Here is a 12402-nt window from a genome sequence, read left to right on the forward strand (position 1 = left end):
AACAAAAATAACAAAAATGTACTGGTGAATGATAGGCCCCTTGATCTTCATAGGCCAAAAATAATGTGATTATTTTTCCTTTTTCTTTAATGGTTCATGATAGGCCCCTGTTCTCCGTACGCCCCCCCCCCCCCCCCCCACCCCTACGAGGATTAGGGGCCTATCATGAGCCAGTCAATAATTTATTGTTTTAAATGACAATGTTCGGGGCCTTCTTAGATCAGAGGCCTATATTGAGACAGTAAAAAAAAAAAAAAAAAAAAAATATATATATATATATATTTTTATATTGAGAGAGGCCCCTGATCTTCGTAGGCCCTGGGGCTTCAGCCCAGGTAAGCCCGTGCATTAAGGCGCCCCTGGACTTATGGAACCAGCTCTAAATAAGCTGAAATTAGTTTAAGTGTGCACTAAACTGATTATTGCTTTCCTTATATTGTTATTTATTTGTAATCCTCAGCATATGCCAGAAAATGTTTCGCTTCAAACAGCAATATCGCTGGAAAGAGGGTGAATTTAATTCACATTAGAATTTCTATCGCTCACCTGCTATGCTAAGTTTAGTTTAAAGGTCACATTTGCTTGTTTGCTTAAAAAATACAGACTGCATGATTACAACAACCAGGACATTACATTTCTGGAAAGGAAAAACAAATCCTCGCATCGTCGCAGCAGACCCTGTTAAAATCCGTTCTGGGTCGTTGTCTGCATGTCATTCCTCTCTCATTTCATATCTCTCCAAACAATCAATAAAGCCTTGAAAATGCAAAAAAATAAAAATAAAAATAAAGATAGCCTACAGAGTATGATCTCCGATATAAAAACTCTATTGCATCTGGCAGCACAATAGGATGCCTGGTTGCAGAGTATAAAACAGCTTCATGAGTTTTTTTTGCAGGGTAAACTTTCCTCCTTTAGTCCTTTTGTAAATACATTACTTTTCGCTAGTGAGACACAATTATACACTAGTCATTAATTAATGTTGATGAACTCTGTTGAGTTCAAGTGTGCATATTTCGGATAGACTTTGTTCTATCATACCGTATATCATCGGTCTCCTACCCTTAACTCACACACATGTTTAAAAATCTTACCTGCCACACTACTGGCTCCATGTGATCAGCTTCGGTGGATAGGCAGACACTCAACACAATGGTGTGAGAAGCGGAGGTCAGGACACTGGCGATGATGGCTTCCCGCATAGAGAATGGCAGCATGGTGTAAACCACAAACACAATGAACAGGAAGAACGACACCTGGGGAGAAAGAGAAACACTTATGACACACCTGCAGAAGAAAGGGGTAAAGAGAGGATGAAAAAGAGTAAAGAGCGATGGATGCACAAGAAAGTAAAAATCTAGACAGATATGAAGACTATTTATACACAGCTACATCATTCAGTGGCATTAAAATCAAGTTATAGACTAAATCACAGGAGGAAAAAGGAGAAAGAAATATATAGAAGGTGTGCCCTAAACAGTCGAGCGATTATAACATTACTTGCGTCTTCAGTTTACCCAAGCTCCCCTTCTTGCAGGAAGTGGAAAAGGCTACAATCAGCTCCCTCGCTTCAAACTGCACAAATCTTATGTAGCATGTTGAGTGCTCCCATTTTTACCCAAGACACACACACACACACACACACACACACACACACACACACACACACACACACACACACACACACACACACACACACACACACACACACACACACACACACACACACACACACACACACACACACACACGTAGCAACAAATTCTGGGCCCATATTCAAGAAGTCCTGATGGGCCACCTGAGAGGCGGTCTTACAATACAAATGTGTAAAAGCAATGTTTGTCTAGACTCCAAAACGCATTCATGACTGGTCCCTCTCTGAGCAAGATAACCCCACAATATTTATTTTGATGAAAAAAGGTTATTTGTAGATAAACACAACCCCTGGTCTAATGACTTTTAATAACCATACACACATACAGTGTTTCTCACAGGAATTTGGGAGACTGTGTTGGGGACCCCGGACCTTCGAAGGGGGAAGAAAAATTTGAACCTTTTAAAGTAAAATTCATCAATCTGGTAGCCTGGAAATCCAGACCCTTTGATCAATGGACCTTTCCAACTCAAGGGGCGGCACCTACGCGTGCATTTCAAATGCCACTGCACGCAATTGGATAGCACTACGACCAATCAGAGCAATGAACAAGGTGACATATTAAGGCCCATTTGTTTAGCGAACAGCGGGTTAAATGTTAAATTAAACTTTTGGCGTGGTCGGTCGGCAAAACAGAACATTCCTCTTACTTGCTAATGAAAGATTTGAGTGCCGTCTTCCAAATCGCTAAATGTCGAGACGAAAGTCGTCTCAAACTCGAACAACATACCAACAGCCATCTCTGTTTACTATTACAGCTTCGGCGGCGCACTGTCGTCATCCTTTTATGTCCGCCCCAAAGCACCATACATAGGGCTCTGGCCCGCCCATATCAGAAAGAACGATTTGATTGGTAGCTCAGGATTTCTTGACATATTAAATGAGCTTCAATGGAGAGTGTCCAGACTAAAATTTAATTTGCCAGAGCTTAGCGGCAGGTCTGGATTTCCAGGCAATCAATCTGGTGCACTTTGAGAAGAAAACTAAGGCTAACTTAACAGTGTCTTGTGTGAGCTATATAATACTATTTTCTGGAATAATTTGGAGACAAGGAATTACCAAAAAGTAGAAAGATTTTTTTATTTTTAAATCCAGTCAGCTTCGGGACATTTTAAATGATCACTTATCCCGAAGCTCCTTCTCTCCTTGAAGTCTCAATATAGCCCCCTGGTCTTCGTAGCCATGAACAATGTTTTTTAAATAATAACAAAAATGTACTGGCGCATGATAGGCCCCTGAGTTTTTTTTTAAATAGCATTGATTGGGGCCTTCAAAGATCAGGGGCCTATATTGAGCTAGCTCTAAAATAAATTACAGTTTTTTTTTGTTTTGTTTTTTCTTTGCCCCCCTAAGCCTGTCTAACTTACCCCCCAGTCCACACACACACACACACACACACACACACACACACACACACACACACACACACACACACACACACACACACACCGACAGGTCTTAAATACACCTTGTGCTGCAGGGTTAAAGAGGCTCATCTGCTGTCATGCATGGATAGAAAGAGGGCAGTGTTCTCACAATGCTGCAGCTAGGTGCCAGTGGGTTAGGGTGTAGGGAGAAGTCAAATGGAAAGAGGCAAAGAAGTGGTGAAGGGAGCGAGTGAAAGTGAGAAAAACAGTACCTCCTCTGTTTAAGCTTGGTTGAATAACTGTTCTATACGTGCACCTGGGGTGCCCCGGCCATCCCAGAGCTTAAGTCAGAGTAAGCAAGCAATAGAGCTATTACTGAATACAAATTTGAACATTTTAATTAGGGGGCCAAGCCCGAGAAGGGCATGAGACCGCGAACAACGCGGTTCCATAGCTCTGCTGGGCAGGGAACCCTATTGTATTTGCTGGGACTTTTATTATTTGTCCTTACGTAAAACTGTTGCTGCAGCCCAAACCGAAAAGGGTTGGGAAATGCCACTTGCATGACAAAAAAATTCAGACATGCCGGCCTCTAGGGGGCGCTACAACAAAGGAAAACGCGTATAACTCCCACACGGAACATCCAACAGTCAACTGTGTCACTAGCTGTTTCGTACTTTTCCTACAGTTTTTGACCGATTTGGACGAAACCGAAAGAATTATGCTCTACTGACTCCCACGAGCAAAAGTTATATACAGAATTGTCTACGACCATCGGAAGACTAAACGATAGCGCTTTAAATATTTGCCGATTAGCTTCCTTGTACTACCTTGTACGTAAATGATCACATATCCAAAACTATACATCGGATCAAGACAAAATTCTGCATCTTTCTACATTTGGAAATGTTTGCAAATTTCATCCATAGGGGGCGCCAAAACCACAACAAATGTATATCTTGTTAAAAGAAAACGTGTTTGGGGCTGTAACTCCCACACCGAACATCCTACATTCAAAAACATTACATCCCCGGCTTCTATGAAGCGAGGGGCCGGCGCCGCGGACGAAGACACTCGTTCCCGAGTTACGTAGGAGGCTTGGCCCCCGTTCATAACTGCTTGCAGTTCTGGTTTTTAACTATTTTAATATTATTCAAATGAAGCTAAACGGTATGAAATAATCTGCAAAAAAAAAAAAAAAAATCTATTCTCTTTTCTATTGGGTACAGTCCAAGCCATGTAAAGCAGTCAATGAGCATCACCTTCCTCCTGATCCTGGCTGCATTTGATACCATTGAATGGGTGTAACAAGTGCCAGAAAATAGCACCCTAAAACCAATGGGATAAATTAGTGATTGGCTGACAAGCTAATCAGGAGGACATCAGATATGGGAGACCTTGTATGCACTCCTCATTCTATCAATAATAATAGCTAATCTTTAGCCTGTTGCCACTTTAGCATTTTTGCAGTGCTGTAACTACCAAAGAACAAGCAGGCTTTCAAGCATGAAGCAGAACATTTGAATATGACAGCTTGTCATGTTCATATAAAAAAAAGTCTGAATATACACTCAGTATTTGCTGAACTATTAATGTTTGCGTTTCTGACTCAATTGTTAAATGCAACAATATTTTATAATTGGAGTCAAAGCTGTGTAACCCCAATGCCTGAAGCCCCACTCAAATACATAATCACCAACTGCCACTGATGATGTATACAACCCTTTAAAACAACATACCTTGTTTTGATATCTATTTCTAAATCTTCACCAAGATACATACAGCACAAGGAAACATACCTTTGCTTCAAAAGGTGTACCCTCTGAAAAGCAAAATGTGTTCATGATCAACTAAAAACCTTTTTTTAACCACTGACAGCGAGCTTAGACAATTAGATGACGTATTAACCAAACTCTCCCCTCCTCAACTATAGCACTCATCATCATCTTTATCATCCTCAGTATTATTGAAATGTTTCTATTCTTTGTATAAGGTCAGGTCACAACACTGTCCTATTAATCAATATTCAATTTATATATGGCATCATTCAAGCCGTATCACCTCCATCACACTGAAGTGCACTCCCTGGCCAGTGTAGTATGATCTTTTCACAAAATAGCCAGTGGCACCTTGGTATATTGACAAAATGATATATCACTCTAAGCATAATTGCATGACTGCCATATCATCATGGTGAAAAAGAAGGAAATAGGAAATTATTTCTATTCTATTATTTCTGAAATAACATTCAGAAAAAAGCCAATTAGATAATAAAAAGTAGACAGTGATTTAAAATGGCTGCAATTAAAATTATGTGAATGAAAATATAGTTATTTAAAACAATTGCAAATAGTGTTTAAGATGAAATGTCTGAATTGGTAAGAGGGTGTGAAGGTATTGATTTAAATTTTATGTTGTAATTTGTTCTAGGTGTCAAGGGCACTGAAGCTCAAAGCAGTCTTTCCCAGTTCAGGCTGGCCTTATGGAAGTTAAAGCATACGCATGTCTGTGGACAGTATGTACATTGTGCCACTAGAAAACGACCAAATACAACTCTGACGCCACTTACAGTAGATAGTATAGAACAAGGTCATAGTAGCCGCTAGAAGTGAAGATGTAATAGCTTTTAGCTCATTCAGAAGAGCGAGCAACCATTAGTGTCAACCCCTGGGGGGGAAACAGAAGGTCGTGATGGAACTTTATACAGGGAGCCCACTGCCCACTGCTTTGTAGTACATAGTCCTTCTGGTGCAATTTAGCGCATAGAAATGGTATCAGCTGATCACAGTAATGGTGCAGCAAAGGAGCATCGTAAATAAAGAGATCATGAAAATAATAGATAACAACACAAACCCTAACCCGTTCATGGTGTGTTTTTGTTTATTGCAAAAAATTATTTTGTGTATTATATTGAAAACATTGCCATGTAAACGTCCCCTTAGAGGCAAACAACCTCTTACAGTTAAAAAGCTGAATGACAAATTAGAAGATATCAGTGTTTTACTGGACCACTGGTCTTAAGGAAAAGTAAATATAAATGTTCATTAATTTGCACTTTACCTGTCTGTTCCTGTAGCTTGGTCTGTAGCACAGCTTGTCTTATTTTATTGTAACGGTTCAGTAATGCTGGGAACAGGAGTTAGGATACAAATGCAAACATGAAGGCGAGCTTAAACGTGTTGAGGCAGTTTACTCTAAGGATGCACAGGACTAGTCAGTTAAACGTTTAAACGTCTGCTGCCTCGCTAGTCGGCACCAGAAATACTAGCCAGTTAGTAATTGATTGCCCATCACGTGGACTTGAACATAATATGTGTGAGAACAAATGTGTGTGTAGGCCTATAGTTGTGGGCTGGTAAAAGAGAGAGATAAAATGGTGAGAGAAGCACAAAGTAAAGCAAAAAAAATGTCTTGACAGCTGTATAAAGGCCCACTGTGATGACTTATGCTCGTTTGCCGTATTGTTTTTTTCCACCCTTCCATCAGCTGTTATAATGCTGCCATTACAAACAACACCCGGCGAACAGTAGCCTACACTAACGTTTAACAAGAAACTTTATATAGACACACTTAAAATAACGATAAATGCCTATACAAAAAACTCTGACCTGGATGACTTGACGGAGCGATCGATGTGTGTAAATCCATCCCTTAGGCCTACGTGTGTCTGATCACGGGCCGTTGTATTTATAAACAGCGCGCCGCACATTACAACATCATGGTTATTGTCTAGAAGAATGTTAAGGCAGAGGGGCTCCTAAAGCATTTACATTGTGCTTTTCTCAGTGTTGTTTTATTAGACCAGTCGACTAAAAAAAAAAAATCTGTTAAAACGTTGGAGAAATTAGTCGCAACGTGCATCCCTAGTTTACTCAGATGGGGTTACAGGAATAGAAAAGTAGAAATGGCAGGAATGCAACTGCCATCTACCAACATAAAACTTCTAGCAGAGGTGACTGGTAAGGTGACGAGCAGAAATGAGAAAACTAAACAGTGGTGACAAATGGACAGGTAAGAAATAGAAGTCCTGAGGGCAGTGAAAGACGATGCAAACACAGCAGTGTTTGCAGTATTCATGATTTTGGGAATCGCCTTTGATTACTAGAGTTGAGTGTTTGTTTTATATGGCAAAGTTATTAGAGTGGCGACAATGTTCTTCTGTCAGCTCCTTGTCAAATCCCTGCAGAGCCACAAATGCTTTAAAACACACAATAAATCTAAAATACTATGTCAGTGCAGAATCAGAAAATATACAGGGCAAAACAATTACATTTGCAACATATGTAAGGTTATGGGACAATACTGTAAGAATTTGGCAAACAGTGAATATGAACATAGGAGCACAATATCATTTGCGATGTGCCTCATGAGGATGGTTTAGAAAAGTGTTTATTATTTATTTCAGAAGATGACAAGAGAGCTGCCAATTCCAGTCATGAAAGCCTCTTTTTCTAAATGAATCATCTGAAATTGTATGTGGCTACTGCATCATGAAACTGGTTGATGTGGTATTATAAGAGTGAAGAGCTTCCCTCAGCATGGTTAAGGCAAGTAAATCAGGAACCTCTCACTTTGAGTTAAGTGTACAAGGCTTTTTTGCGGTCCATCATGGTATAGTCTCCTCTGCTTCTGCCCCATAAATCAATACCCTTTATAATGACACTGAGGAGGGTTCATAGAACAAATTAAAGAGATGGAGTGTCAGATTACATCATGCTTTTAGTCTACCGTCTGTTGCAGAAATTAGTTTACAGGCTAGATTTACAATGTGGAGTGACTGTGTATTCTCAGTGTGTGTGCCCACGTGAGAATGGGCTTTTTGTCTGTTTGTGTTATTTAATCCTTAAAAAGGAAAGATGTGCTTTTTTTTTTTATTTCTAGCCACTCACTAAAACAGAGTCAACGGACAGATTCATTGATTTATAGTGAAGGTGCAGAATTAAATGCAAGAACCATTCAGTCAAACTTCATGGTTGGCAATGTCTACATCACAGCCATTTCCTAGAATCAATACTACAACCTACTTTAAGAAAATGGCTTAATTATTCCTCCATCCCTTGTATCACCTCCTCTATCTTTCCTAACGGTTTCTGTCCTATTCATTCCAATCCAGTAGCCCTCTTAATCCACCCCAACTCCCGACTCCCCACCTTGTCTGACCTAAAGCCTAATGCGGCTAGCTGTATACCCACAAAGGAGTGAGTGCATCTGTGTGACTGAGAGACAGAGAGAAGGAAAGACAGGAGGTGATGAGGCAGGGTCTAGAAATCTCTAAGTGAGGGGTAGAGGCTGGTCCACACAGATAACCCCATATCCCAATCAGCAAACAGAGGGCATTGTGGAGATAGGATAAGCATCCCATTGATTTCAGGTTTTTTTAAAAACTCAAGTGTGTTGTATAAAAAAATGAGAGAGAGAGAGAGAGAGAGAGAGAGAGAGAGAGAGAGAGAGAGAGAGAGAGAGAGAGAGAGAGAGAGAGAAAGAGAGAAAGAGAGAGAGAGAGAGAGAGAGAGACATGGACAAACCTAGTGCATATAATATGTATTAGGCACGGGACAATAACCGGCTTCCAGGTTTACAGAGGTATGAAAAAGTCAACGTTTCAATACCGCTATTATCTCTGTCATACCGTTCTAAGGTACTAGAACACACATGATGTTAATATACAAGTTTATTAAAGGGGTAGTTCGGAATTTTGGACATAAGACCTCATTTCCAAGTTAGCCTGGGTGTTATTTATCATAGGAGACCGTTTTCAATACATTTCATTCAGTCCTTCTATTTACAGAGTTCGCTGGTGCTAGGCTAGCGCAAGGCAACGGTCGTTGCTAGCCTGCTAATAAAACAGTCTTACCCTCTCAACAGTATACCCGAGGCAAATCAATTATATGCCAGACTATCGATGTAAATGTCTGTGTTAATAGAAACATGTTAGAAATAAAACTAACCTTGCATGGCATTGCATTTTTAGGGACTTGCTGTGTCTCAGCAGCAGTGTTATATTCCTGGTTCTACTAATTTCTAATGTATAATCTTGATGTATTTTATGCCCCTGTAAAGCACTTTGAATGGCCTTGTGTTTGAATTGTGTTATATCAATAAACTTGCCTTGCCTTTCCTTGCCTTTATGTCAACCAGATTGACACTACCTTTTCATCTGCCACGTTTAGCTGAACAGAGGTTGTAAAGTGCATTTTATAGCAGAAATCATAGGTCTGCTGTGGCCAAACACAAGACAATGGGAGCAGGGTTTCAATCGGCGCTTTAGAGCTTATAGGCGGCCACCTAGACAATGCAAGCCCCCCACCTTGACTACTAACCAACTGTTTTTATATGGTGCTGCACAATTAATCTACTCCCAATTGGGAGCTTGCATGGATTAAGGATTTAGTTGTCACTATTTGTGTTTTTTAAGTGGTAAATATGTATTTTTTTTGTCAAGCAACATTTTCATATACTGACTAGCAACAGAAACATTGTATGAATGAGGTGGGACAAAAGCCATTATCTTGAAATAGCTTAGGGCTATACATGACAGGTGAGGTGGTATGAGAGCATAACACCCTTCCTCTAATCACTGTTTCATTCTCTTACTTCTCATCGCCATCTCCTCGCTACAGCACAGTGATAATTTAATTAACGACTCTGCTACCCTCCATTCCTTTTCTTGGGCAGACATCTACTTAGCAATTGCACAATAACGCTTAAATACTTGATTATTAATATAACCAATTTGGACATCAAGGAGGGCAATGTCTTCAAATTGTGCTTAAGAATGACATTTAAAATGGTTGGTGGATTTACATGTACAATGGGGTTGATCTACTAAGATCCAAATAAGGAGTGCTAAACTGCGTGAGCATTCTAAAAATTGGACTTTCTGGTGTTTGGGCATTCTGCATGTGATCAACCAAGATTAAATGTGCAAATGACAACGGGTGCTATGTTAGAGGAAGTAAATCAAAATTAGGGTTTAGCGTGTGATAATGGTTTCCGTGTTTGGACGGAGAGCAGAGTGACAGCAAGCGCAAAGAGAAATGTAATGCCATGGAATAAGAGGAAAATACACGCACTGTTGAGCCACAGCCAATTAATATTAATATTCAAGAAATGCGATATGGGAGAGTATCTGTGAGAAAATAAATGTTATGGGGAAAACAACAAGGACTGATGGACGTAAGAGAATATGGCAGGACATTAGAAGAAGAACAAAAGAACAAATATCTTATAAAAAAAAGCCTCCGCGAATAAAACAGGTTACACATGAGTATAGTCGCTCCTGTTGTGCTTAATACACATTTGTGCATCTGCTCCTCCCATATTTTGCGCACTTGGAAAGAAACGCCTGGTTTTGCATATTCATTAAGGCAAATGTACTAAATGGACAGCGCATGTTATTGATATGCAATCCTCAGTGAGCAAACGTTAGTGGATCAGCTTGAGTAATTACACAAGTTTTTATATACACGCGCAAACGTTTAGTAGATCAACCCCCCAAGTATGCAAAAATAAAAATAAATGTATTCATCTTAAAGTTGTGTAACTAAATAATTTATCTGAACCTGAATGCGAGGCTGCAATTAACAAAATCAATTAATCTGCAAATAAATGTCTCAATTAAATTGTTTTATCTGTGTTAACAAATGACACCGACACATGTTTTATCTTTATGAAGCGGTATATGCACCTCTAAAGCCAAGAAAATTCCCACATGTTGTTATTCACCACAGGAGAACTCAGCTAACTTAAGAAACATCCAAAATACACTGGACTAGATGTCTTTCTTAACCCTTAGTTTGTATGTGCTTGTATTTTACTAATATAAGGTTTGTAATTCATTTCGTTTTCGATACTCACAGGAGTGAACCATCTACTATACTGGATATTCAGAGTGGTCTTTCACAATCTATTTTATGGCTTTGACATTAAATATCTCCTAAAACTGACAAATAAAAACTGAAGAAACATATCACATAAACCACAGAATGTACCACGTGTTCTTCTCAAGGCCCAACCTCAGCGATTTTTACCAGCATCTGTGACAGCTCCTGGCACCTGGCTTCCAGGAGCTAATTGTTAATTGCATGCACCCCTGCTTGCTGATCTCGTCAGCTATATAAGCTGGAGTTATCAGCCACATGGCTCTCCCTGGCCTGCTGGTTGGTTTGGTTTGCTTAGCTTTGGATTTGATTTGCTTAGTTAGTTTTGCTTTACACATACACTACATGCTTCACCCACACAGACACCGCACCCATTACTGATTACTGATATTCATGCACCATTTAGTAGGTTACTTTATACTTTGTTCCAATAAAGTATTATTTGGTTAAACTAATTATCTTGTGTGGTTTCCTCCTTGTCCTTCCCTGGAGCCGGGGTGTGACATGGGGGCTCGTCAATAAGTGGTTGGATTAAGTAGTTGAACAGGTTGGAGGAATATCACATAGGACAGGTTAGTAGTTGGTTTGGGAGCAGGTTCCTTTCATAGTGGGTAGTCGGCTGAGGCTAGGCTAACAGAGTTGATTGTCTGGTGAGCACATGTCTGGATTTGAACTTTCCCTGTTAGGCTTCAGTTGCGTTGCCCCTTTGGGTTGCGTGAATTTTTTTTCTTTTGTTGTTTTTCCCTTTTGGTAGTGCTGTGGGGCGTGGTTAGTGTCAATTGTTCAATGTCAATTGTCTCGGGGGCACATCCGAAGGATCTTGGGGGTTGTCTGCTTGCAGGTCGCCTTTCAAACCGGCTGGTTTACAGTGCATAAATACCCACCGCAAGCTGCATGAACACTAGGGTCAAGATTATTCAGGTTTGGATAGGCAGTTAGGGGGGAAGTTCTAATTCTTTTTGCATCCCAGTGATCAAAGCTGTTTTGGCATGGCTTCTTTAGTAGAAGCGTTTATTCAGTCTCCTTCTGAAACCTTGCTGGACAGCTGTACAAAGGACCAACTGTTGAAAATTGCTGATCATTTCAAAGTTGAAATTGCAGTTACACGTCTGAAGGACACAATCAAACGTATCCTGAAGGCGACTTTGATGGAAGAAGGGGTTTTGGCTTCTGATGAAGGTAAGGGTTTACCAAGTACGGTGGTTTCACCAGGGGGGAGTCTCACCTTTGATCAACAAAAGGAACTGATGTTAATACAAATGGAACATGACAAAATAAAGGTAGATAAAGAGTTGGCCCTTGAACGTGTAAAAATAGATAAAGAATTGGCCCTTGAACGTGCAAAAATAGATAAAGAATTGGCCCTTGACCGTACAAAAATGGATAAAGAGTTGGCGCTTGAAGCAATGAAACAAAAAACAGAGCAGGCAAAACTGGACATTGAACAATACAAACTAGATCTAGTTAGAGAAGGTAAGATGGCAGGAACTGATATAACTAG

At 40.0% G+C, this 12402-nt stretch overlaps 1 protein-coding gene across 2 annotated transcripts in view; it reads right to left on the reverse strand.

Moving 5' to 3' along the window:
• adcy2a (adenylate cyclase 2a) overlaps nucleotides 1-12402 on the reverse strand; it is a gene marked incomplete at its 3' end in the record, with an annotated part of 53539 nt that overhangs the window by 32346 nt on the left and 8791 nt on the right. For both annotated transcript variants that reach the window (XM_080039036.1, XM_080039035.1), the window contains exon 3: nucleotides 1095-1256. In XM_080039036.1, the coding sequence (XP_079895162.1) occupies nucleotides 1095-1256 (162 nt within the window). The remainder of the gene's footprint in view (nucleotides 1-1094; nucleotides 1257-12402) is intronic.

Source organism: Ammodytes marinus (assembly GCF_949987685.1).
Source record: "Ammodytes marinus genome assembly, chromosome: 13".
Lineage (NCBI taxonomy): Eukaryota > Metazoa > Chordata > Actinopteri > Uranoscopiformes > Ammodytidae > Ammodytes > Ammodytes marinus.